General features: G+C 41.3%; 1 protein-coding gene across 21 annotated transcripts in view; it reads right to left on the reverse strand.

Moving 5' to 3' along the window:
• rims2a (regulating synaptic membrane exocytosis 2a) overlaps positions 1-27038 on the reverse strand; it is a 147395-nt gene that overhangs the window by 12929 nt on the left and 107428 nt on the right. For 12 of the 21 annotated variants that reach the window (XM_088997758.1, XM_088997756.1, XM_088997761.1 and 9 more), the window contains 8 exons: positions 26353-26491; positions 24565-24681; positions 22033-22218; positions 20582-20688; positions 12047-12147; positions 9031-9197; positions 8237-8476; positions 3028-3272 (listed from right to left, as the gene is read on the reverse strand). In XM_088997758.1, coding sequence (XP_088853884.1) covers positions 3028-3272; positions 8237-8476; positions 9031-9197; positions 12047-12147; positions 20582-20688; positions 22033-22218; positions 24565-24681; positions 26353-26491 — 1302 coding nt within the window. The remainder of the gene's footprint in view (positions 1-3027; positions 3273-8236; positions 8477-9030; positions 9198-12046; positions 12148-20581; positions 20689-22032; positions 22219-24564; positions 24682-26352; positions 26492-27038) is intronic. The other 9 variants (XM_088997769.1, XM_088997770.1, XM_088997759.1 and 6 more) reach the window with 6 other exon arrangements.

Below are 27038 nucleotides of genomic sequence, written 5' to 3' on the forward strand. Positions count from 1 at the left end.
AACACAGGAAACCATTGTCAGACATGAAGATGATGAATGAAAACTATTATGTTTTAAGCCTGGATCTTGTAATTGCAGCATTAATTATATATTTATTACTTAAGATTTAGCAATGATTCTCAACTGGTGTGTTAAGTTCATAAAGTGTGTCACACGTCATTATGGGTGGGCCACGGACAGCTAGTAAATCCTTACAATTTAGAGATTCTCGGTTTACAACAGTTCCAGCGTTTGAGAATCTGATGTAAGCAATGATACTTTGCACAGCAGCGTAATACATTGCTGTTGCCAGAAGGCATGCACACTTATTGCTGCACCATTATTTATTGCTTTATCCCTCTATCAAATCAGTTGTTGTCACAATTACAATGACAACATCGAGGACATCTTCTATTTTAGTGAATTTGAATCAAAACCAATGGCTTGGAATGCTTGGAAAAGTTCATTAATCCTCAGAGCACTTGCAAATCTTATGAGCATATAACGCTACACAATATTCTCTCTCTCTCTCTCTCTCTCTCTCTCTCTCTCTCTCTCTCTCTCTCTCTCTCTCTCTCTCTCTCTCTCTCTCTCTCTCTCTCTATATATATATATATATATATATATATATATAGATAGATAGATAGATAGATAGATAGATAGATAGATAGATAGATAGATAGATAGATAGATAGATATAATAAATAAATATATATATATATATATATATATATATATACAGTAAAGTCTCGTTATATCGATATTCAAGGGAGTCCGAAAAAATATCGATATAACCGGGACTATCGATATATCCGACCCTGTTTGCATGTAATTTTCTCCGTGCGTGCATAGAAATAGTATCGATATAACCGGGACTATCGATATATCCGATATCGATATAACGAGACTTTACTGTATATATATATATATATATATATATATATATATATATATATATATATATATATATATATATATATATACACACACACGTATAGAGAGATAGATAGATAGATTAGATATAGACGTAGATGTAGACATATATAAATAGATATAGGTCGATATATATACATATACAGTATATACATATGTATGTGTGTGTGTTTGCAAATTCAACAATGATATCATCCTATTCAAAGAGCATTTATATGTAATTGAAAAATAAGATAAACAAAAGCTTTCTCTGTAGGAAATTTTCAAACGGAGGACAAGTGAAGCGGTGGACAATCCCAGTCCTGTGAGGCAGCTCACCTGCACGTATTCCATCTTCCCCCCCTCTTGCAACGTGCCTAATTCTACTGATCAGATCATCGACAAGCTTTGCAGAAGCCTTATATTGAATCTGTTCATTTGAATCAAGTGTGTAGCAACGGGGAGATTTGGAAAACATGCAGGATAGCAGGCCATTGCCCACCCCTACGAGTGTGATGTTGATTTGTATGATGGGTAAACAGATATAACAGGACATATAACAATTGTTATGCTATAGTTGGGAAGAAAATAAGATAGCACAAGTGGGGTAAAAAGACAGAAGCAGGCCACAGCTTTCTGTCAGCTTTGGTTGTGCCCGCGCTGCTGTGTTCCATTCATCCGACACCCTAAAAGCGGCATGCAGTATCTGCTCTGAAATTGAGTAGGAGCCATAGCTCAGTGCGGAGTTACTGAGATAACAGGCCAGTTTAACAGCTACAGCTCATAGCTCATAGTTAAGCTTTTGATTCCAAACTAAATGCTCCCTTTGAGGAATGTGTTAGTACTTTGTTTCATAGAGCGTTTTTCTTCCATTATGTTTACATAGAAAATGAGTCCACTCTCCAACCCAGTCCATAGTATTCTAATTACCATTGTCACACAGGACTGACTATTTTTGACACAACTGACAAGGACAAAATGTCTGCCCCAGCGATAACTTCTCTGCACTGGCTTCCTATGATATTCCATTTAAAAACCTTATGCGCACCTACAAAACAATAAATGGACAGGGACAACTATGCTTTGCAGTAAAAACCTAGTGGTACCTTTTAAATGTATGAGAGCACTATCCCCGCAAAGGTCTAATCTATTTGGGGTTTCCAGAATCTTGTAAAGTACAGTAGTTATCGCCCTCCTATTTTCTGTAACCTTCTTTATGATTTGGTTCGAAAGTGCTGCTACTCTCTATTTAATAGCGGATTTGGAAATGTCGTCTTATTTCAACAGTAGCCAAAATGGAACTGTATAGTGCCACTTAGCAGTTTTTTTGACAACGATACTAGTGCAGCGTGTTCTACCGGAAACAAATTCCTTGTGTGTCCTACATACTTGGCAATAAAGATGATTCTGATTCTGATTCTGATTCTGATTAAATAAAGCTTAAAACCAAGGATGGTTCTGACCTGTCCCGGGTCGTAGCGGTTTCCATTTGTCTGTATCAGTTCACATAGACAGCAGTGACCTTGTGTATCACAAACCTATCAGAATAGCTCATGATGATAATTTTACATTAATATGATTCCACACGAATTGCTAGCATTATTCTTGCTAGGTAACAGTTCTAACCAGGTATTTTTATACCCTGACCGTGTTTTAATTAATACTGACTATCACTGACAAGTGAACCAGGTCCCAAATAAATGAAGATGAAAAATGAAAGAACCCACATAAAAAAGCACATTGTTTAAATGACACCATAACACCGTGAGAGTGAGAGCAATGACAGGCAGGTACTTGGCAACAAGAACAAAGCTCAAGCAGCTGTGACAAACATCCCAGAAACAAATGATAAATAATTGCTTTAGAAGCAGCAGCCATCGTCATGAAAACTCTCAAACAGTAACGGAATATGACTTCTAATAACAATAAGGAAACAGTAGAGGAATTTCCAAAGAGGAAGAAATGAGGTCAAAAGTCACATTGGTGGTTTCATCTGACCTTTGCCAAGTCCAAACCCTGTCTTTGTAAAAAACTGATGTCGACAGAAACACAACAAATGAGGACCACAGGACAGATGCACATTGATAAACACTAAGAGATACTGCAAGTCAGTATGGATGTTTGGCGGCACCTTACCTGTTTGGCTGAGTTGTGAGGTGCTCCGGCTCTTGCGTGACATGCCAACCATGGCCTGCATTTTGGCACCAATACTGGAGCGCCTCTTCTTGTCGTCCGTGCCTACCGTTCCCACCGCTGTGTCCGACTGGCTCCCGTCTGTCTTTTCCAGGTTACACATGTCACCGCTGATGCTGGTGCTCTTCGTCATATTCACGCCGCCCGATGAGCCCATCTGCCTGTTTTTCATTTTGGATGCAAAGTCACTGTCAGCCACCACCATTGACAGGGGGGAGGGGTAGAGACAGGAGAGAAGAGAGAACAGGCCAAAGGACAGGAAGAGGCCAGGAGAGAGGATGTGAGAGAAGAGGGAGACAGAAAGTGAAGGGAAGGATGGAAGCAGAATGACAGGGGAGTGAGAGGGGATGGGGGTGTGGGGTAAAAAGGAGAGAAGGACAGAGTTCAGGTACAGGAATTCATGACTTACAGTATAGATGAGTTCCGGGGTCAAAATGTATCTGTATGCCAACTGACTGCCGATGTGTGGTGAATTTGACATGCGGTACCATTTTCAACTCGGCTATCAGCTCCACATTTGGGACGCTACTGCTTCTTTTTTCCCACAAAGATCAAATCAAAGAATAGAAATGAGTATCTAATGTCAGTGTTAGAAATCTCTGCTTAAACATTAATCATTCCAGAACTAGAGTTTGGAGACAAAGCGTGGCAGATCAGTGATATGACTCAAAGCGACTAGTAAGAAAGTGTGTGTTGAGTTGCTTTAGTCAGCTGCTCTTTGCAAACTCAATGGAGAGCTTTAAAAACCTTAAAATGTCCTGACATCATTCCGAAAAAGCTGTGGCATCGTGTGGGATACCAGACTGACAGTTATACAGTTTTAATGGTCATCATATCATTCACATACCATAAGGGTAGAAACTAATAGCGAATGCCAAGTACTGTATTAAATCTCTTATCATATCTTACGCTGGGCTACACTTTGGTCTGCCAAGAGAATTAATTCACGAGTCGAGTGCTGCCTATCTAGGCCACACCCCAAATTAAGATCTTATTTTAGCTCATCCAGTTATTATCTTTAAGAGACAAATTATGCTTTGTGTCATGGGGTTTGCATCTCTGCTGAGATGAATTACACGAAGCACCCTTTATCTGCTGATCTCAATTCAAAATATTAACCTTTGTCATTTCTTTGAGAGAATTTAAAGAGTAACATGTGGCTTGAATGTCAATTCTATCAATCACTCAAACGGGGTTCTGCAAAATCTGTTCTATATAACACAAAGCACTAATGCATTATGTTCATCTTATTCAAACTGGAGAAAAGGATAATCTCTATCACACTATTTGTCTGTAGAACTGTACAGACTGGCACTGAGGATTGGCTGTTTCTCACGTTGCTTTCCTGCTGGTGGTGAAATAAGACAGATGTCCACACAATGCGGACAATACAGCGACTTGCTCCGCATTTTAAAAGTGTTTACATTGGTGCCCGTGCAGATGGGTTCTGCTCTAGATCAGACTATCTTCTATCCATAAATATTGAATGTTTGCAGAGCCACAGTGTTGTGGATTAGTTCTGAGAGCTTTGAGATTTCAGGGGCCCGTGACGGAAATTTGGAGGTGTTCACAATTGGCAAAGGCCAACTTGGCTCTGCTGCACGTTTAGAAGCTTTCAATCACAACACTGGTGTTCAATGAAAAAAAAAAAATATATATATATATACCTGTATGTACATATATATTGTGTATATACGGTCTCTAGAGCATTGTTGTAGACATTTGTAAACAATATTTGCGAGTCAACATGGCAGCATTGTTGAAGTAAGTTATTCAGTGGAGCAGAGAAATAGTGTAGGTTTTCTGCTATTTTCTTAACCCAAGTAAATAGTCATGTACGCTTGTCAGCACAGACCACCAAAGTTATGCAAAAGGTGTACATGAGAATTAAAATCCAACAAAAGTCCGCAATTGTTTTCAGAAATAATTCAGGCCAGAAAATCTGTATACAGTAACTTCGACCCATTGTTGAAACGGTGAAGATAGATCAGGGTTTAAGTAATTATTCCCTCCTCCCTCTAAGTATTGATGACAGGTCTTTACTCTTTTACATGAATGAACCGTTTCCAAGGCAACACCTATGGTGAAACAGATTTGAAGAAGATGAGATGTGAGATCGAAAAGGGCCGACGGAACTGGTTATTCATTTTGGAGACAACCGGACATGGCAGTGTGCACGTGAGTCGGATGTTTTGTGTCTCTGTGAAACAGAAGTTCCCATCAGAGCAAAACCACATTTGGCTCTTACGGTGTTTGCCCACCAAGCCAATGCGGAGTAGATGTGTATTTACACTGTGCCCTGAATACATAGGCGATGAGTCACGAGCAAATGTACCTTGTAGCGATGTTTCTGTTGAATCACTCCGCTTCAATGCTTTCATAGTTTGAGCATGGCTGAGCGATGAGCAAACATTTTATCATTCAAGGTGAGGTGTATCTTCATTTACCTATCCCATTCTGGCCGATTTCAGTCATTGAAAGAAGAATTTTAAGTGAGTCAAATATACGGGTCTATAGTATGTTACTTCAGTCTGTAGGCCAATGTGAGTGTGGTCACACTATTCAACTTCAAGCTGTTTCTCTTCTCCACATTGTGGAGAGTTGGGACTAAGTATTTAAATTGAATTTTAACAGTGTCATAAAATGTGTGGAATAACATTCTGCTAGGTTTTCCCTTAAAAAAAACAGATGTCTGAAAATTAGAAGATATTAAGCGCAGATACAAATAATAGTAAGAACATATGTCACATTGTCCAATTGTTTTCCATTATGTTTTAGCTGCTTACTAAGCACGGTGACGGCCTTGAGAATTAATATGTCCCAAAACAAGTGGGGCAAGTAACAACGCAAATATATAAATCAATATGTATTGTATTGTATTGTAAATATCCGTAACCAAAGTGACCAAAATAAAATTGCATTGTTTTATGTCCCAAACAATAACAAAGACAAACTACAACTAAAGTATGGTCTTTTCAAAATATTTTCTTGAATAAGCGTTCAAGATCTACCAATTTCCAAAAGTCATGTAGCTGACGAGATCTGTCCAGCTGTCTCACGTTTGAATTATTCCAGGGGTGCATTTTGAGTAATCATTTGGAGGTCCCAAAAGTTGCGGCTCAGATCAAGATTTGTGAGACTGGGCAGCATATTTTGCTCTAGATTAATTAAGATATTGGCACTATGTTTTCTAAAGCTCGCGTGGGTTTTCTCCGGGTCCTCCGGTTTCCTCTCACACTCCAAAAACATGCATGGTAGGCTGAATGAACACTCCAAACTGTCCCGAGGTGTGAGAACAAATGGTTGTATGTCTTTGTATGCCTTACAATTGGCTGGCAAACAATTCAGGGTGTCCCCCGCCTTGTGCCCGAAGACGGGTGGGACAGGCTCCAGCACTCCCGCGATCCTAATGAGGAGTAAGCGGTACGGACAATAGATGGATGTTTTCTAAAGATCCCTGATCGAGATCTGAAGAGGTCAAACGTAGCGTGGAGAATTGAACCCTTAACACGGTGGCAATTGTGACAGTTTACGCAAGTGATGCGATAAAATATTGGCTGATAGGTACACAACTTAAATTGACTTATGTTGATTTCCGTCACAGATTTAGCCTTCGGATGCCCAAAATGATCATCTGAAAAGCTTTCATTTTGATATACAGTATGTCACCCATGTTGGAAATGGTTGTCTGAAAAACAGTCATTTTATCATCAAACTATACAGTATGTCACCCATGTTGGAAATGGTTGTCTGAAAAACAGTCATTTTATCATCAAACATCCACATGTACTGCTAAATGTTTCCCAGGTCATTTTCTGTAAAATAACTTTGTGCAATTTAACTATGTTAGTTTCTACATCTTTTTTTTTGTTTAAATCCATGTCAGCTATACCATACTAAAAACAAGAATGTTATAATAGACTCCATGTTGTGTGATTCCTGAAAAAGCACATGTTGCAGAAATTTAGCAAAAATGATACTGTAGATGTCATGAAAAATGTCCATCTTTTACAGTGAAGGCTCATCCAACTTTCAGTCCAATCTTAAAACTGTTTGAAAACAAAATGGTGTGACTTAATATGTTACTCCCTAATTAATTTGCTCATGTACTTATTTGAAATATTGGCACAGACATTTTTGTTCGTTCCCGAAAGTGAACTGAAGGCTGGTGATAAAGGCTCTGCGCATTGCTGGAACTCAAGTTGGGGTAAATGATGCATGCTGTTGTGGAAAGTGGGAGTGGCAGGCACAGAATAACAGGAAGTGATTTGGATCAAGCAACAACAGCACACTGAGCAGCACAGACACACAGTGAAGGAATACAAAGTGCAGCCATCAAGTCAAAACTATAGACACTTATCTGAGATCTTTGACTTTCAACGTGAACACTACTTTTAAATTCGGTTAGCATCTTTCCTTCTGAAATGTGTTTTTGCAGTCTACCCATGATCGGGCGCATTGCTTTTATTGTAATTTGTTTTGTCCAAGCTTGTAAAATAATGGGGATCACTTGCGTTGAGAAGTAAAACTAATGTGACACCTGCTGTGAATTGCACTTTCTAGCTAAGAAAGTGTAGCCTTTCTCTGGGACTATAAATACACGTGCTCTGGTTTGGTCTTGCCGTTTTATTTCTGTCAAATAGGAATACTCTCATGTGGCCAGAATATAGGGGCCATCGTTGATTGTGCTGGACTCAAAATAATGAAGGTGCTTGCTCTGACACACACCTTAAAAATCTTTTCGAGGTCATTGTTCGTGAAATGTCCTCATTTGAACTTTGGCAAAAGTCCATTTGGATACGTTTTAATCACAAACGAAAGAAAGCTGAGAAAGCCACATGTTATCTTGTAGCTGAGAGTTTTTACATATGGAGCGTTGAGGTCACTTTGTGGGTCTTACAAAAAATAATCTGAGAACTCTTTCTTGGATTTCCCTGTGGTTGATTTATCTTTATGGGACATTTTCTAAAATTCTAGTGTTTATAGCACTTCTTAGGCAATGTTGTCGTCCATGTCTACATTATTGCATCACCACCACAAATGAAGCATGCACAATGGTGATTCCTCACATAAAAGTAAATGGGCAAGAGGGTAAATCAAGGTTTGTATTGATTCATGGGAATCTGCAGTTCGAGGCTGCCACGCTTGTTACCTGAGGTCAGTCTCAGAGATACTCCTTTGGTGCAAGTCGTCCTCTTTCATCAGCATTTCTTCATGATGCTGCTTGTCTTTATCTACTTTGTCCCTTGATCCCTTTCGCTCTCCCTGCACGACCCGATCTATATTTCCCCTCGTCCTTTCACCTGCACCTCTTTTGCCTGTCTCTTTCTCTTCTCGTACTTCAACTAACTGCTCATCCCCCTCCCGTGACTGGCTCCTTGATCGCAAATGGCTGTAGATGGAGACACAGGCAAGACAGCAGCACATGCACAGCAGAAAGAAAACCAAACAATAGCATGAGAAGTATCAAGTGACACATAAATATTACAGCCAAGATCAAAGATTGAAAGAGCAAGAACAGAAGACAGAAATGCTGAACTATTGCCGAGTGTCATGCAAGCTTTTTTTTTTTCTTCATCTGATACGAAAAACACGAAAATGATGCAACGTCTTCAGATTATTTGGGTAAATACGGTCAGTTGTGGACAAGCTTCTCCCACAGCTTAAAAGCAGCAGAGTTCAATTGTTTGGCTCAAGATTTCTCTACAAGAGAGCCAAACCTGAACTCAGTGGGGTGAGAAAATGACACAGTTAAGCTAAGTGGTGCATTTTCCTCTCATGGCTCCCTCAGGTACAAACAATTTCGGTGTTGAAAATGTCTGTACATGGGAACATAAACGGGAATAAAATATTGAAGCTGTGGGGAATTTGTCCACTTGTGAAAACAACATGTTGAGTGGAGACTGAAAGAAGTTCACCGTTCCCTTAAAGCAGAGGTCAGCCTACCGGATTTTGCGGGTCCCTTGTGGTCTTTCAGACTGGACAGACATGTAGCTCGTGCTGCTGAACCGAGAGGCACTACTTGTTCTCGACACAGCGGACACGTCGCTAACATCACTGTCTGATGACTTGGCAGACAGGTTATCCGAACCCCGTGGATCTCTGCCGGAATGCTGAAGAGAGGAGAAAACAGGTTGTAATCATTCTGTTGTTTGCATCTGATCACTTGCATGATCCCCCAACTACACCAGGTTGTTTTTGAAGAGCAATCACCGTCCACCAGGTTGGGCCATGTTGCAGGAAAACCCGTCCATTTTCTGTACTACTTCTCATGACGATTGTTTTTAACTTTACGCTGAAGATCATTGCTTGTGCTTTAAGATATTAAAGTATGTATTCTGCCCATAATTAGCTGCAGCAGCTGGTCATTTCAATCAGTGGCAGTTAAAAGGACTCCCGGCATGACCATTTGGTGACGGGTCATTGTGTTTGTTGTAACCTGTCCAGTTTGTTTAATATTGGCAGATTTTTACTCATTGTTTTCTTTGCTACTTTGTAGTTTTCTGTTCTGATGGCTTTGATGTTTTAGATTTTGTTTCTGCTGAATTTATTTTTACAATGTGTCAATTACACCCTGCTCTGCCCTTCTGCCTGCTTTTTTGGGATCCACAACCATCCACCACCTCGCAAACCGTGACAAAATGACTTGACCTACGACCGGATTTCGCAGGTACAACAGGCTGGTCTCATTTCCACCCTGTGACGGGCAGTGCACGTCCACGTTGGGCCAAGCTTCGTCGCGTGATTGTTTGAATGGAGTCGCATTCACGTCCACGATGATCCGTACCGCATCCACGTCCACGTCAGGCTGAGGCCTGTTCCCATGTGGCTGTCCGGGTATTCACTCTGCACCTGGCACAGCACGTTGAGCCATTCTTCGTCGTGTGTTTGTGTGAATTGAGTCACGTTCACATCCACGACGAGCGAAGCCACGTCCAGGTCAGGCCGACTCCCGTTTCCATCACGCCGTCGCCTTTATGTTCCCCGGCAAGGTGACGGAAGTCGTCGCCTTTTATTTCATGTTCCCTGGAGAGGCAAAGGTTGCCACTTCCTTCTCGTTCCCCAGCGAGATGAAGCACGCCGTCACCTTTTATTTCTTGGAGAGGCAAGGGTTGCCATCTCCTTTTCTTCCCCAGCGAGGCGAAGGACGCCGGCGCCTTTTATTTCCTGGAGAGGCAAGGGTTGCCGTCTCCTTCCCTGGCGAGGCTGGGCTTTTAGGAGACTGTTGGGACTTCTGGAATCAGTCCCTTCAGGAGTGGGTACTGTCACATTCTGGTTGGCGACCAACAGGTGTTGCTGTCGGCCACGCCGGCAGCTGGATAGGTGTTGGTCGTTTCAATCAGTGGCAGTTAAAAGGACTCCCGGCACGATCATTTGGTGTCGTGTCATTGTGTTTGTTGCACCCTGTACGGTTTGTGACATCTTGGCATATTTTTACTCAAGGTTTTCTTTGATACTATGTAATTTTTTTGTTCTTCTGATGATATAAATATGTTGTGAATACCTGGCTTCTTTACATTCTTGATACGCATACATTGTCTGTAAACTGCAGAATATTCTGCTATTAAAGGTTTTGAAGAAACTGTTCATTGACTCCAGCCTCCTACTCGTCTTCTTCCTGGGCGCTACTGAGCGAGAAGTGAGGGAGCGCTCGGTCTCTCACCTTCTTCAGCTCTTTCCCTACTGGATGGTGGACATTTAACAACATCAGAGGTCCTTGAGCAAGGGTGTCAAGGTCATTTTTTTGCCGAGGGCCACATTCAGAATCAGAATCAGTGCCCTAGAGTGTCGGTATACCCGCCTTCATCCAACGACGCGAGGATCGACTCCAGCCAGTGATTTTATAATCAACACCCCCATCATCCTAAATTAACAAACGGGGAAGGAAGTGAAAGGCCTTCTCTCCCTCACCTATATGCGTAGAACAATGTCAGGAAAAGCAGACGAAAACTACTAAAAACGATTTGGGGTTAAATGGAGGTACCTGTAACAGTGACAGTTGTGTTGCCACTCACATTTAACATGTTTGAATGTGATTGATTGATCTGACACAGCCACAAGGTCATTTATATGTGGGTGCGCAAACTTGTGCCACCACAATAACTCAATTATTTACCTTTCCGATTGGGAAAGAACCCAGGGAAGCTGAGAAGAACATGTAGACGACAGATTGTGAGGCCCTATCTGACAGCCTCGACGGTAAAGCACGTTCCAACATACCAGTCCAGTGTGCAGATGTGCAAACAGGAATATCACTGACACGTTCTTTGAGCAATGTTTACGCGTGACTAAGAGGAGCGACTCGCAAGTCTTCTTTGGACATGATCAATGTTGTTTTGTCAATGGAGTTTCCGAGAAGAATATTATTCAACAGACAATACGGTTGGTCTGCTTTTTCCTGCACACTGACTGTTTCTAAAGTGAGTGTTCATAACACAGACATAAAAGGAAAGCTGGGCAGCGACTCCAGAGTTAAGCTCAGACACCAAGGAGACAGCAGGCCGTGGCCAAGCTTTCTAAACATGTCCATGATCACTTTAGAGAGTAGTAGACACGCGACTCTGCAAAATGTCGAAGTCAGATTCCTTTTCTTTACCACAGTAGATTCACTGGACTGAAATTAAGCTCTTTTTTCATTTGCTGTACCTTAAACTCAATCTGAAAATTCAAGTACTGCAATTATGTGATGACTTTTATCAAAATTTGAATGATATGCTAAGTGAAGAGATTCTAGCAAGATTTCATCAGGCTGACCTTGATATACAGCTCGGTCTCCGGAAGGAGTCCATTTGAGAAGGGTTGGATATTCTCTTTCAGCCAGGCGAGAGACACAGAGCCACCGTCAGCTCAAAAAAAAGTAATCTGATGACTGATTACCAGTTTAAAAATTCACCTAGTCACTTTAAATGGTTGTGTAGGACGGATACGTTCCAGTAGAATTCCTGTTTCGGTATGTTTTCACCTTGTGGTAGTCCTGCTCCAGTCGTGAGTCGGAGCCAGCTCCATGCTTGTACTTGTTCATCTTCATTTTCATCTGCCTGGTCCTCTCTTCCATTTCAATACCTGAGCAGAGAATGTCAGTTGTCATGTAGAAGTCCATAATCAGTAATGCACATGGTGGCTGGAAACACTGCAGTCATGGAAGACAAGCTTCTGTTGTGTTTGAGTCATGATCTATGACAAGGACCAGTCAAATGGGAGAAAGCTTGGAAATCATTAACATCCATTTGAAAACAATAACTACTTCACATTCTTCAAGAATCATAATCTCTGAAAGTGATGATGAAATACTGTATACTCATTAAATGAGAGATGAAAGAACACTCTTGACCAACTCAAATCAAGCTCACTCAACAAACAAAACCAAATTGTTAGCAAATGCATTTATTCTTGTTCTGCTCAGAATCTGTAACCTAAAATCTGATAGTCAATGTAAACAGCATCTAGAATGAAGAAGTTGCCATTTCTTTTGCCTTCATCCCTAACATGAGTCTACACTTTCCCAAACCACTGCCTCTCATTCTTCTCACTGACAAAGGCAGCTTGCCTTATTCCGAACATAAATCTTCGCAAGATGGGTTTCAGAAAACTCAAAACATCTGTCCCTTCAGGCAATCTAGATGAAACATTGCAACGCATTTTCCAAAGCTATCACAGCACTAAAAACAGCCCGGAGCACCAATGACCTCATTCTCACCTCTGGTCTTTGCTCCCTTACTGTTCACTTCCTCATCAATATCCTTGTTGCATATGTTTCCATCAATCACTCTACTCTTCACCACCTGAAATCAATTGGCATTGTCAACACTGACGTTTCCTGGTTCAACTCATAACTGAGTGACTGACCCACTCCACCATCATCACTATCGACAAGCCCAAAAGTAAGCCCCACAAGGCTATGTGCTCGGCCTCATTCTCTTCATCCATACATTCTCTGAACCAGTCATCCACTGTGGTTTGCTGTAGGGCTTTTCAGTACCCTCAGACACTTACGTCTAGTCCAGTTGTGCCTTGGTGTCTTGTGTGTTTATTTGTATTTAGTTTACGGTTTTCTGTCAGTCTGTGCTGAATCAATGTTGGTGTCAGATATCTTTTTTGAAAAGAAAAAAAAACACACCTTCGACATTGTCTCAGTCGGCCTGTTTTCAGTATTAGGGTCCACCTTTTTTCATTAAAACACAATGAAAACTCTCAAATGACTCAGACACCACACTGTGGCAGTTACCACTATCTCAACTTTCTGTAACTCCCTGTCCATTGGCTTCTGGGATTCTGACACCATCACCTCATTTAAAAGTCAACTACACTACCACCAGTGGTAGAGGGGCATGGCTGGTGAGGCACTGACGTCATCACAGTCAGATTTACAAACATATGAACTCCTTATTTTTATCAAAACTGTGTGCATTGGTGAGGCACACAGTTCTCCTGCCTCATGACAGGGGGCGCTGGTGATTACAGAGATTCTTGCGTCTCCTTGGCTGCAGAATAACAGAATTAGTGAGAGCAAGCTACAGTAAACAGTTAGCAAGTTAAGTGCAGCCATCCGGTCATTTTTTCATGTTGCTTAGCCTTATTTTCAGAATGGAGGATTACATATCTAAATTGAAAGAAATAGAGAGAATTTTACAACTGAAGAAAGATAAGGAAGGCTTCTACAAAGAAGGTATAGATGCCTTTCTTCAGAAGGAGTGGCACATGGACTTCATTTATAAGTAAAGGTAACGCGATAATACGTTTTTTTCTGTGCTACAGTTGATATAAAGAATGGTTACATGACATCTTAAAGAAAACATGTTAACTGTTGCCAATCAAATGGTGAATAAGCTAATGTTTCATGTTTGTAAATCTGACTGTGATGACGTCAGTGCCTCACCAGCCATGAACCTCACCGCACGTCACTGCTGTATACAAACTGCCAATTTGCAGCCATTTTCAACTCAGAAATACTCTGGCAAATGTTTGCTTTTCCTTCAGCGAATAAATTTCCTTGAATCAACAAACGGTTGGTGACTTATTTCCCACAGCTTGTGTTTGTTTCACTTCTTTATCCCTTTTTGTCGCAAATTGACAAGGCAGCAGTGAGCACAGTTAGGGAAAAATGAGTTTAATCCAGACCTAATTCTTTTGGGCAGTTTGCATTAAGTTTGTTCGATGAAAATTGAAGTCAGTAACAGAGTGTCACATTAATTAAAATATTTTGTGAGACTTGTGATGTGCCTTAGCAGCTTTCTTCTCTTTTTGCAAGCTAACGTCGTACTGTGATGGAAATCTAGTAATAATTGTCTCATCAGATGAAATGACTCACATAGATAATTTTAAGACGCTAGGCTTTAAAAACAGACTACTAAATTACTACTACTCAGACAACTAAGACTTCATAGATGAAAATATGATCTTCTACAACAGGGGTGTCAAAGTCATTTTTTGTCGCGGGCCACATTGTAGTTATGGTTTCCTCTCGAGGGCCGTTATGAATTTGGGGAACCCATTAGAATGTTTAAATCCCTTCAAATATTACATATAAAGCACACAGCAAATTAATGAATAACTCGTTTTCAAATCTGAAGTCAAGAATAATGACTTTTATTGTGGTTGACATCCAAAAATATGAAATTTTGGCTCAGATTTTAGCAATCATCATGGAATTTAACAAGTTTGATTTGCTTTCGCGGGCCGAAAAAAATGATGTGGCGGGCCGGATTTGGCCCGCGGGCCTTGACTTCGACACCCGTGTTCTACAACAACTACTTTAGGAAGTACAGTCAGTATACTGTACTGCCTGTTTTATCAGAGATTTCATTCACCAACATACTACTTCCCCGATTACAACTACGACTGCTATTACTACTACTATGACGATTACTATTATTACTACTACTTTGACAAAGAGAAGTACCACTAATTGTCAATGTAAATGCAGTTGTCTTGTATCACATCCACAAAACAATGACAGGCTTCATTTGCACAATGCTGTGGATTGTTTCGGCGTGAAACTGATGAAGAAGGCCGCTAACATCATGGGATTGAAGATGAGGAGATTTGATTGAGTGAGAGAACTGTGATGGCTGAAGAAACCTGTCTCAATCATGGACCTTCATTGACACACGTTTCCTGACACTCAGTTGGAGGAGAAGAGCCCTTTCTCAACCAGACTTAAGCTGCTGGAAACAATGGCGTTGGGCATTGTTTACACTGACAAGAACTCTTCACTGAGTGCGTGCGTGTGTGTGTGTGTGTGTGTGTGTGTGTGTGTGTGTGTGAGTGTGCGCGTGCGTGTGTGTGTGTGTGAGTGTGTGCGTGTGTGTGTGTGTGTGTGTGTGTGTGTGTGTGTGTGTGTGTGTGTGTGTGTGTGTGTGTGTGTGAAAATACTTCTGGACATGATGCAGAAATGTTATACATATTCAATATTATTCTGTATAATTTACACCGTTTATTTGCTACTATTATTGCCGCAATTATTATTGTCCAAATGCGTCAACTCCATGCAGCACTGCAACATCACACGTAAAGACAAGAAAGGCAAAGAAAGAAGGCCATCTAGAGACTGCATGTTCACAAACACAATTCAAGGATGAGAATAGAGAATAATATAATAGAGAATATTTAGATGTGACATGATGAAATATTTTTCTCTTTTTTTTGGTAAGTAGATGGACTTGAGGAGACTAGAATGCACACCCAGACCAACAAACCTGTGACACTGAGGGAGGGATGTGTCCCTTCATCAGACAGCGAGCCATTAAGCCCTTGCTGCTGGTCTTCCCAAGTTACTTCTAAAAAGGCAGACACACATACAAATACAATACAATAGAATACTATACAATACATGTTGATTTATATAGCGCTTGAACAACAGCAGAAGCTGTCACAGAGCGCTTAACATGGACAGCTATCATATACGGGAAAAATAAAGCAGTCACAAAGATAGTAGAAAGTACCGGGGAGTGAAACCATACTGAGTCGAATGACAAAGAGTACAATACACACAAATATAAATACATTTAATGTATAGATCTTCTTTTCCTTTGGGCTTTTCCCTTGAGGGGTCGCCACAGCAAATCATTGTCCTCCATCTTCAGAGGTTTGATTCACATGTTTGTTTTGGCCAAGCACACAACAGTGTGTATTTATTCGGGCTTGGGACGGGCACAATAAGACACTGGCTTGTGTCCCTTGTGGCAATATATCAATAAAATATACAAATAAATACACAAAAATACCGAAAGTGGGGTGAAATAATGAAATAATAATAATAATAATAATAATAATAATAATAATAATAATAATAATAATAATACTAGTAACAATTATTCGACTAATAATCCTACTCATAATGTTACTAACAATACTACTAACAATACTAATAATAATACTAATACTGTACTAACACTAATACTAATACAACTACTAAAAATAATAATAATTAAACACAGACCCACTGGGTTAACGTTTGAAAATAAAGTGTTTTCACTCGACTTAAAATTACAAGATGAAACGTTTGGATCTTCAAAGACTGAGAAAGCAAGAGAAAGAGCGACTTCCTCTTCAGCACCAAACAAAGAACAGCTCCCTTATCATTGAGGTTTACATTTATTATTGCATGCGCGCCATCTCCTGGCCAAAAACGGTAATGACATATTGCTTCTCAACCGAAAAACAGCAATCTTGATGTCCGAGCAAATGTCCACTGAAAGAGAAAAGGGATGTTCTGAGATAAATATTATTTGAATTATTTTCAATTTGATATTTAACTGAAAGTATTTCTGTGTGCATGTGTCTGTGTGTGCGTGTGGTTGTGTGTGGTTGTGTGTGCGTGCGCGTGTGTGCATGTGTGTGCATGTGTGTGTTATTTGGTAAGCCATGAGAAATTTCTGTGGTTTGCATCATTGAAACAATGAAATTGTTAGTAATTGACTCATGTTAAAGAGGACATCACAGATACAGTTTAGGATGCCTTATGGCGGAAGCAAAGACCAATATGACATTGAAATCGAGTACGGTCAAACCATGCATGCTTCTGAATTTAATCCTAATATATCTGCTACTACACAAATAAAACCAGTGAAAGATTAAGAGGACGTAAAATAATGGAAGAGATTTGGTCGGGATAGCCTATAGAGGAAATCAAACACAGTCACACATGACAGAGAACTTGCCTTTCCTCCCATATACTGGTGCACTTTGAATCTTCTCTGTATAATATGCTACTGATGGAAACACAGAAGGTGCCTCATAAATAGTCAACATTTTCAAACATTTCATTATAATTTATATTATTAAGGCATTTTTCATTTTCAATACAAAATGCATAGATCAATAGATCTGACAACACAGGCAATACTTTGCACAGACATACATTTGACTGTTCTTCTCAAAAGATCATTCCAGAGTCACATGACACTACAGTCGGCATTGCATTGCTGTCGGCAGTGCATGCTGTCGGCATTGCACAACATCATAAAGAAAACTATTTTTCTTTATGATCTACATTTAAACACACATTAGATTAAATAGGGTCCACATCAGTTTTGTTAGCAATAAACACACCTTGGCTAAAATCCTGATATGGGGCTTCCCCCAAATTCCTTTACTGTTCCTTCTAATGTAAGTACGGAACAACTAGTGATGCCATTTTCATTCAAATAGTACACGTGTGAGAAAACATCAAAAGTCCTCTCTGCGATTGTTGGAGGGTAGGAGGAGAAGGGTTGCGGGAAAAGATGAAAAAAAGACTGGCCCATATCGTGAGCGTACGACTAAAAATGCTTGAAGAATTCCAGAAAGCAGGACTGATAGAGCAACAGACAGAAGAGCAGCGTAGAGAAGACAAGGAACACCCGAATTGACTCTGACAATGATGAAAGAGTCTTGCAAATTATTTGACAAGTCCTACAGGACTGTCTGAGCTTTTTAATTCCCGTAAGATTTAGCCCACCCTTAATCTTTGTAAGCCACACAATTGGCTTCGGGGAAAGAAGAAAAAAAACTTGAAGTGATTGCTTTAAACACAAACTTTTTTAGGGTATTAGAAGAGTGAACATGTTTTAAATGGGGTTCCGGTACCAGCCCTCTCGAGAGGGGTTGGACTCTCTTACACTCTGGAGTTGCCCACGGTGAGAGGCCTAGAGCAGGTGTCGGCATACTTATTGCCCCCCGACTCGCCGCCTGTACGTTGGGATTCACCCCGGTAGACGAAAGGGTTGCTTCCCTCCGCCTTCGGGTGGGGGGACGGGTTCTGACTGTTGTCTGTGCATATGCACCAAACAGCAGTTCAGTGTACCCATCCTTTTTGGAGACCTTAGGGGGTGTGCTGGAGAGCGCTCCCCCTGGGGACTCTCTTGTTCTGCTGGGCGATTTCAATGCTCATGTGGACAATGACAATGAGACCTGGAGGGGCGTGATTGGGAGGAACGGCCCCCAGCGCTCAGAACAGGAGTGGTGTTTTGTTATTGGACTTCTGTGCTCGACACAGATTGTCTCTAACAAACACTTTATTCAAACATAAGGGTGTCCACATGTGCACGGCTGTCAACTGATCACCACCTGGTGGTGAGTAGGCTCCGTAGGTGGGGGAAGATGCCAGTCCGACCTGGAAGACCCAAATGTGTTGTGAGGGAACTTTACACATGTCCTGTGGGGGGTGGGGGACATTGAGTCCGAATGGACCATGTTCCGTACCTCCCTTGCTGAGGCGGCAAATCAGAGTTGTGGCCGTAAGGTGGTTGGTGCCTGTCGTGGCGGCAACCCCCGTACTCGCTGGTGGACACCAGTAGTAAGGGATGCCGTAAAGCTGAAGAAGGAGTCCTATCGGGCCTATATGGCCTGTGGGACCCTTGAGACAGCTGACAGGCATCGATTAGCCAAGCGGTCGCCGAGGCAAAAACACGGGCATGGGAAGACTTCTGCTTTTTGCAGAGATGCGAGATGCAGAGATGCGAAACTCTCTCTCGAGCGTTTCGCAGCCGAATGTGAAGCGGCTGGGATGAGAATCAGCACCTCCAAACCATCTGAGACACTGGTTCTCAGTCGGAAAAGGGTGGAGTGCCCTCTCCGGGTCGGGGAGGAGATTTTGCCTCAAGTGGAGGAGTTTAAGTATCTGGGAGTCTTGTTCACGAATGAGGGTGTAAGGGAGCGAGAGGTTGACAGGCGGATCGGTGCGGCATCTGCTGTGATGCGGACTTTTGTGACCTCCCTAGTGAGGTGTTCCGAGCATGCCCCACTGGCAGGAGACCCCAGGGAAGACCCAGGACACGCTGGAGAGACTATGTCTCCCAGCTGGGCTGGGAATGCCTCGGGATCCGCCAGGACGAGCTAGAGGTGGCTGGGGAGAGGGAATTCTGGGCTTCCCTACTGAAGCTGTTTCCCCCGCGACCCGATGAGGATATACTGTATGTTCTAAATCTTATAATGTCGCTTTGGAACAGTATGAATGATGCACAAGATGACACTAGAATGGCTAATAATGTTGGGTAAAAAATAGCGAAGGATATTGGGATAATGTCTCAGGTAGTGTAAATCTAAAAAAAAAGATAATCACAACACAAGCTCAAGACAGAGACATAGTGGAAAAGAAGACCAGGAGCAGAATCCAGACAGACCAGTAAAATGACGTCAAAATAGGAGTTAACACAACATACATATAGACAGACATACATATAGAAGTCCAAGATGGCGCCCGAGTAGGCAGCCGTCAGCAAGTGCTCTAAGGAGCCTTGCTTTTTTTGTTGTTCTCTTTTCGTCAATGGATGCTACAGCTGCGTGTTTGCTTTCAACATTTAGCTTGTAGTCGATGTGCACGTTCCAACATGGTGTCCCTGATGCACTATGGAAAGACGCGTTGATCCTCTCCTCTTTCATCTAGAACAGCTTCATGTCATCACAAAGAGGGTACAGCAAGTACTGAAGAATGAATGACTCTGTGTCTTTGTTTCGTCATATTGTCTTTGTGCTGTCATATTATTTGTTATTTAGTTTTTTTTTTGTTCTTTTGACTTCAAGACCGCGCCGCGAGAGTATGTATTTTGTTTTTCTACTTTCATTCCTTTCATCACTTTGCTGCTGTGAAATGTAAATTTCTCCACTGTGAGACTAATAAGGGAAAATCCAATCCAATCCAATACTGCACACAACATCAAACACATTTGCAGCCACCGTTGCGGAGAGGGTTTCAGGGTTCAATGTGAGGTGTGAGGTGTGGCTCAAGCACCATTCACTCTGAAAACGTAAACTCCGCACACACATATACGGACCTTCACAAGGCTCAGTTCCTCACCTCCATCTTCTATGAGGGAAATGCAACTGAGCAGACATGTTATGTCACCTCTATCAAGTACGAAATCATTCAGACTACAAGAAGGAACACCAACAATTATCTATCTTAGGTTTCTCAAAGTGAAGTGTGGGAATAAAAATCGGAACGACATTCCACAGCTCACCCACAACATAAAAACATGTCCGAGGGATAAAATGAAGTGAAAACAACCAGATGACTTACTTCTATCCTTCCCTGGAGATGGAAGCTGGGGGAGTTGGCGACCTCGCCTGTGGGACAAGGGGGTACTGTTTGGACTTGTCTGGACAGATCCACTACGCGGGTGCGCCCTGTATGACACAAAGTTGTTAGAAGAGTGGTAAGACACACAAAGCACATCTGGATGCAGATATGTAAAATTTATGACACATTACAAAACTAACATTTCCATATCTATAATAATAATAATAATAATAATAATAATAATAATAATAATAATAATGCATGTCTATTTTCAATCTGACCATGCAAAAGTCATCAATGCATTAATTTTGAATTAGAATCAGAGAGCCTTTAATAGTCCGACAATGGGGAAATTTGAAATTTAACAACTTGCTTTGACCTTATTGAAGTCAGCGTGAGGTAGTTGACAACACAATGAGGAGATCAATCTAGAATTCAGTGCACTTTGCATCCCTAAAGACAACGCACACAGAATGACGTTTGGCACATGGCATGGGAGTGAATGGACACTTTGACTGTTAGGAACTAAGCCGCAAAACAAAACAAAGCAAAGCAAAACAAAACAAAACAAAACAAAACAAAACCAACTTAAACAGAGGTGTTGAAACGCATGTGCAGTCAGTCATCACGCTGCAAGAAGAAACAAGTTCAATGCAGAATAGGCAGACCATTGCGACCATGCGTTCGGAGCGTCTCCAAAAGGGCTTGAACTCAAATCAGAAAGAAAACATACAAACGTAGGATGCCATCAAAAGGGATAAAAAGCATCAGTCGATGTGAGTAACCAAACAAAAAGCAAAGTCAGCCCAACACTGCTATACTCACACAGGTGTATGAGCAGTGTTTTACAAACTCAAAATGAATCGGCACGGGAACTGGTGCCAGGCTTGGCATACTTTGTACATGTAAGAAAATGCAGCATCAGTACTCTCGTGAACACAAACAGAAATGGGCAAGGTGGGTGCATTTCGGTGAAATAAGGTCAGACGAGCGAGCAGGTATCAAGATTGTGTTCGCTGGGTGCTGGTGAAATGATTTCTGTCATTTGTTTAGGGTGAGTCAGGTGAACTGGCTTAGGGTGAATGCGGACTTGCGGGCAAGGGAGGCTACACATTAACCGGTTTAGTGTTAGTGGAATTAACAATAATCCCTAGGCCAAAAGGAACAGTATCTCTTATAATGAGCATTACGGATAATTTCAGGAATCTGTAAGCAGCAGTCTAACAACTGCCTGAAAACTAATTGCACTGCAAACTGATGGTGCCCGTTGCCTATTAGGGTATCCATTAGCTGCATCTTATTTTCGCTGAACTTCCTTTGATCAACATATGCGGAAAACATTAACTTTATGTTGACTTTCTTCCTCCCTCACACTTAAAATGCCTTCAGGGAAGTAAGGCCAGGGTCTGAAATTGTGATCAGTTGGTTGACGACTCCAATCTGGCTCACACCTCGTCATGGCAGGTGAGGGAGGGGCTGACCTCCCAGATGGTAGAGACGGCAAGGACCTCATCATCGATGAGTCGTGGGGGCGTTCAGTGGAGCGTGATCGAGATGCGTGGCGCTCGATTGTGGGCCGCTGGTCTGCAGAACGGGACCTGCTGTGATAGCCGTGTCTATCCATGGTTCCATGGCTCCTATAGATGTTATTGAGAGATAGGCAGCAACTCAGTGGATCCCTTGCGGCGGGTACAGTCTGCTGGAAAGGAGGTCAGCGCGGGCCACACCCGTTAACCTCCCAATAGCTGCAACTCACCAATGGGCGTGTGTCAAGACCACACATGCATTTTTGCCTTTGTCAGCAGTTTTTCCAGAACACTTTTAAGCTGTGGTCAGAGAAATATTTTTCAACCCAGAACATTGCAACATGAATATTTGGCGGGCTGCCGCAATGACTAGAATGCTCCATCTTGTGAGTTTTTTTTTGTTTTTTTTTTACTCAATAATAGGAAACTATTCGAACCATGGTGCATATTGATTCATTCTTCATGAGGAAGCTTGCTTCCCAAAGTTGTAGTGCGTTTACTGGAAATAACAGCACCTGAACTTGAAGCATGCAAAAATACAAGTGTGGTCTTTTAGGAGAAATTTATGAATGAAACATATCCAATCAAATGATTCAGCAACTCAGAACATGAGGTGAGATTTTAATATTTTATATGATTGAAATTTCAATCCAGGCGACAACTAAGCCTTGTCGACAATGTGAATGGCTACATTCGGCAGGCCACTATTTGCCATGCCATTTGATGCCTTTGTTGTTTTTCAAACAGGGAATTTAGTGAGATATAGAAGTTGTGAAGTGTGCAGGGTATAAGAAAGTGTGATCATGCTACTGGCACGGTGCTCATATGCAGCAGGGTTGGGGGACCAAAGTGCCCAGTGATTGTTGTATTCATATTCCATTTAGCTGCTCATCTCAGCAGAACATTGTATTTTGGCACAGAGGGAATGTACAATATACAAAAAGGAGCTGTAAAAAGAATTAACACAGTTATCAACATTAACATGAATGATACATACGCTTAAAGAAAGAAAGAAAGAAGGAACAAAAGAAAACAACCCACTAAATGAAAGACAATTTGGAAGGAATACATCATGTCGCACAGAATTGGGTTTCGGAGCATGCATATGATAAAAAATGTCAGGCAGCTGACACTTCAAATACAAACTTTAAATAACATATAAAGATACATTAGGTTCTACCCCTCAACACAGGGGGTGTGTCTTATTGCGAAGCAGTAAGACGTCATTCTGTTGCGATGTTGAAAATCCCACAAGGTTAAGAGTGTTCTACGGAGGAACTTCCAGTCTTGTGAAGTTTATCAGTGAAATACCTTTAACAAAGTTTTACGCCCTGAAACTATCGTTCCAGTAATGACCAAGCTATGTCAGCGTCGTACAAAACAAGCTGTTTGGTGACATGTTAACGTTTTCGGATAATGACATACCGGTAGTTGCTGGATGGCGATGGCCTGTTGTAATGCTGTCTGTCTCATGGTACACTCTGTGGCCATTACATTGTGTTCCATTTAATTTTAGTCTTTGAGAGAACTTACCTAAATTGACCAAAAAGCAAAAGGTCCGCACATGCTTACGTACATTTATGGATTTCTGTTTGTATTAGCACCCACGTATTTGTCTTTTGTGCGCCTTGATCACTTTTGCAGCCTTTTTGCTGCTTTCCGTGACAGAATGCCGACAAACAAACAGCATTTAGATGAGGAGAGGAGCGCATCGGAATCCTCAGTGAGTGAAATTTCTGGTCATCTGTGCTAATTTGAAGACATTTTATAAGTCAGCCAAACTCTTAGAAAGACTTGAGATGAGAACCATCACTTGTTCATCCTAAAGGAGGAGCATTGTGAATTTCGAAGTGAAAGTCAGACGGCAAAATACTGAGTGATCATTGACAACGTTACTGAGAAAAGGAATATGCGAGTTATTTCAATTTATTTGTGCAGCAGGGCACTTGCATTTTTCGTGGTGGCATATGAATGTTATCAGCTCAATATCCCCTTCTGGGCTGGTGGCAGAATTCAAAGGGCAAGGACAGAATTTTCAGAGTTACACAGCTGTTTTGAGCAATCAAGCTCGGATTCCGAATTGTTGGTGTCCACAAGGTAACTGCCAATAGATTGAGAAGTAAACTTTGATTCATGCACAGCCTGTATCAGCATACAGCTGCTCGCACAATGTCAATGGAAGAACATAAAAGAAAACAACAAAGTCACAGTCACGTGCTGACCAGCGATTTACTCAAGTCATAAAACAGCAACAAAAACAGCTCCGAGCCTCAGCCTACAAACAGAGACAGTTGTGTGCCGTTGATGTAAATTTACACAACTTCGGAGCAGTGATGTCTCCTTGGCAGAAACCGATATCCGACAGGATATCCTTTTCCGGCATCACAATCACAGATAATGAACAAGGAGACGCCGACAATGTGGATGCACAGAGGCAGTGGCGCTGCATCTCAATACCTCTCAAAGTCATAGTCAGAAGAGTAGGCGCCCTCAGAAAAGGTACGGGACATCCGAGTGGAACGCAGTAACCTGACTGCTTCCTCACGGCAGATTGGGTATACACGATGGTTTTGGCTGGGAAAAAATATCATATCACAGCTAGTCAGATTTGGTTGTTTCTCTGCTCCGGATGGTAACACAAAGAGTTACCATCCGGTTGGGACCTTGTAAGTGCAACCACAAAGTTTACGGCATCCTGGACTGAGGGCTCTTTTGCAATGGTTGCTGCCCAAGGGACTCGATCGGCAATTTGAGGCAGGAAATGAAATGACTCTTTGCATGAAAAAAACGAAAAGGCTGAACATATTGATGACACAATGTTGATTCTGCAGGCTGGGGTGTTTTGTTCTCCACTTTTTCTATTCTGTTGAACCAAATAGGCTGGCATAAATTAGACCATTTGAAGACAAAGTCTACACGGACGTCATAAAACGGATGTGCAGTGCGTACATTTTAGTACCCGTCCGTTTTAATTGACAAAATACAATTTATTAACTTGTACATGTACATATATAATTGTTGTGTTATGTCGGAAAATCAAAGAAGTTGTTGCATGTAAAGTTGACGACAGTGAAAGCAAGTGAATCAAACACAAAGCACTAAACACTCAGATGTCTTGGAGAACAGGAAAAAAGGACAAGAATTGAAGCTTTGCAGTTTATTGAGTTGGAACATGATTTGTGGGGTAACATGCAAGTTTTCATCAACAGCTACTGAGGTTCCTTTTGAGGTGCATCATGAGACTGAGGATGTCTAGTTAGAATAAGGGTGAAAAATGGATGCGACCAAATGGAAGACGACAGATGCATCAGATAGATCTGGCATGGTGTCGAAGGAGAAACAAGAGATAGGAAAGAGAGGAATAGTCCAGAGGTGGATGAACTATCAGATGAGAAAATCAAATGGGACGTGTGAAGATAGCAATTTTCTGCAAGAACCTTCAAAAATTCATATCAATTCTTTCAAAAAGAGAAATAGGCCAATATATGTTACCAGATGCACGATGACTGCAAATGGAGACAATGGCTAAATGTTTACTGTAATTATTATATATATAGATTCTTTTTTTTTTTTTTTTTTTTTTTACAAAAATCCAAATTACCTTAATTCATTTATTATCTCATTTACTAATTCTATAACCAAATGTTGTTTGTTTCACAAAAAAAGACGATTAACCATAATCCTGACCTAGACAATTTTGGTAAGTGTGTTTGCTGTCTCTATGACACTGATTTAGAGCGAGCTTCCGGAAAGTTATGATTGGACAAGAGGAAAGTAGCTATAGTTTAACAATGCCAAGGCTGAGCCGGGACACTTTGAGGAACATATTCCAATGCTCACTTTTTCTCCATTTTAAGATCCTGGCATACATTTAGCCACGACAAGGCATAACCCTCCAACGTAAACTGGATCATAAAAAGATTTGGTTAATTTTTGTCCTTAATAAAATACACTGATGGCATTCAGGACATCACAAGTAATAAATCATTCTGATTTTAAAAAAAATGCAACCCAGAGAAGATACTGTATATAGGAATACAGAGGTTGCATGTTCTTGCTTATAGGATCATTCTCTCCCTAAATTAAACAGATCTCCCCTCAGCCCCTCCAAATTTAATTGAAATTTGAATGGATTACAAGCAATAAAATAACTGATGTGATTACTACAATAAGCATGGTCAAAATGGGTAATCAAAAACCAATCACAAAAAAGGGTATTGGAATTATCTATCGATTGATAGTTACCTGGCAGGTGGGGGAACGCTTGGGGAGCGTGAACGTGCTCTGTGAATTTCAGCAGACCGCGAACAATGGTTAGAAGACATCACCTGTTCTGGAACAGACAAAGTGGAGCTCTGGAAGTCTCTGCCATTTGGTCGGTAGTCTGTGAAAATGTCAAGGAAAGAAGAGGTAAGACCACACCACGAGTTATTTATATCTTATTGTGCTTTTAAAACATGCCAAACAACGCAACAAAAAAATGAGCATGTTGCACAACTTCGTGGGCTTGGTGGCTACAAAGATCCATCTCTGACACCTGTGCATCAAATTCTGAAACATCCCTTTCATCACAACAAGCCTTTTTGAGCACAATTCCCTTAATAGTTCGTTTTGAGGTAGCATCGGGACACAAATCATGGCAGTTTTACCACATTAGACAGGACATTAGACAAAGGAGCCTGAAACAGTGCAACATATCACAGCAGGATGGAATGTGTTGGTGCAAAAGGCATACATGGACCAATGCGACCAGGTCGCGGTAAAAGTGGAGCACAGCATCTCTACCAAATATGGAATTGAGGTCCCCGAATCAGGATGGCAAACACCTCTTATGGTGGCGGAGAACAAGCAGGCCGTAATCGTGTGGGACTTCCAGATTCAGATTGACAAACAGATGAAAACCAATTAGCCAGACAGAGCGGTGATCAAAT

The sequence above is a fragment of the Hippocampus bargibanti genome, linkage group LG06, assembly GCF_051943395.1.
Source record: "Hippocampus bargibanti isolate YZ-2025 linkage group LG06, ASM5194339v1, whole genome shotgun sequence".
Classification (NCBI taxonomy): domain Eukaryota; kingdom Metazoa; phylum Chordata; class Actinopteri; order Syngnathiformes; family Syngnathidae; genus Hippocampus; species Hippocampus bargibanti.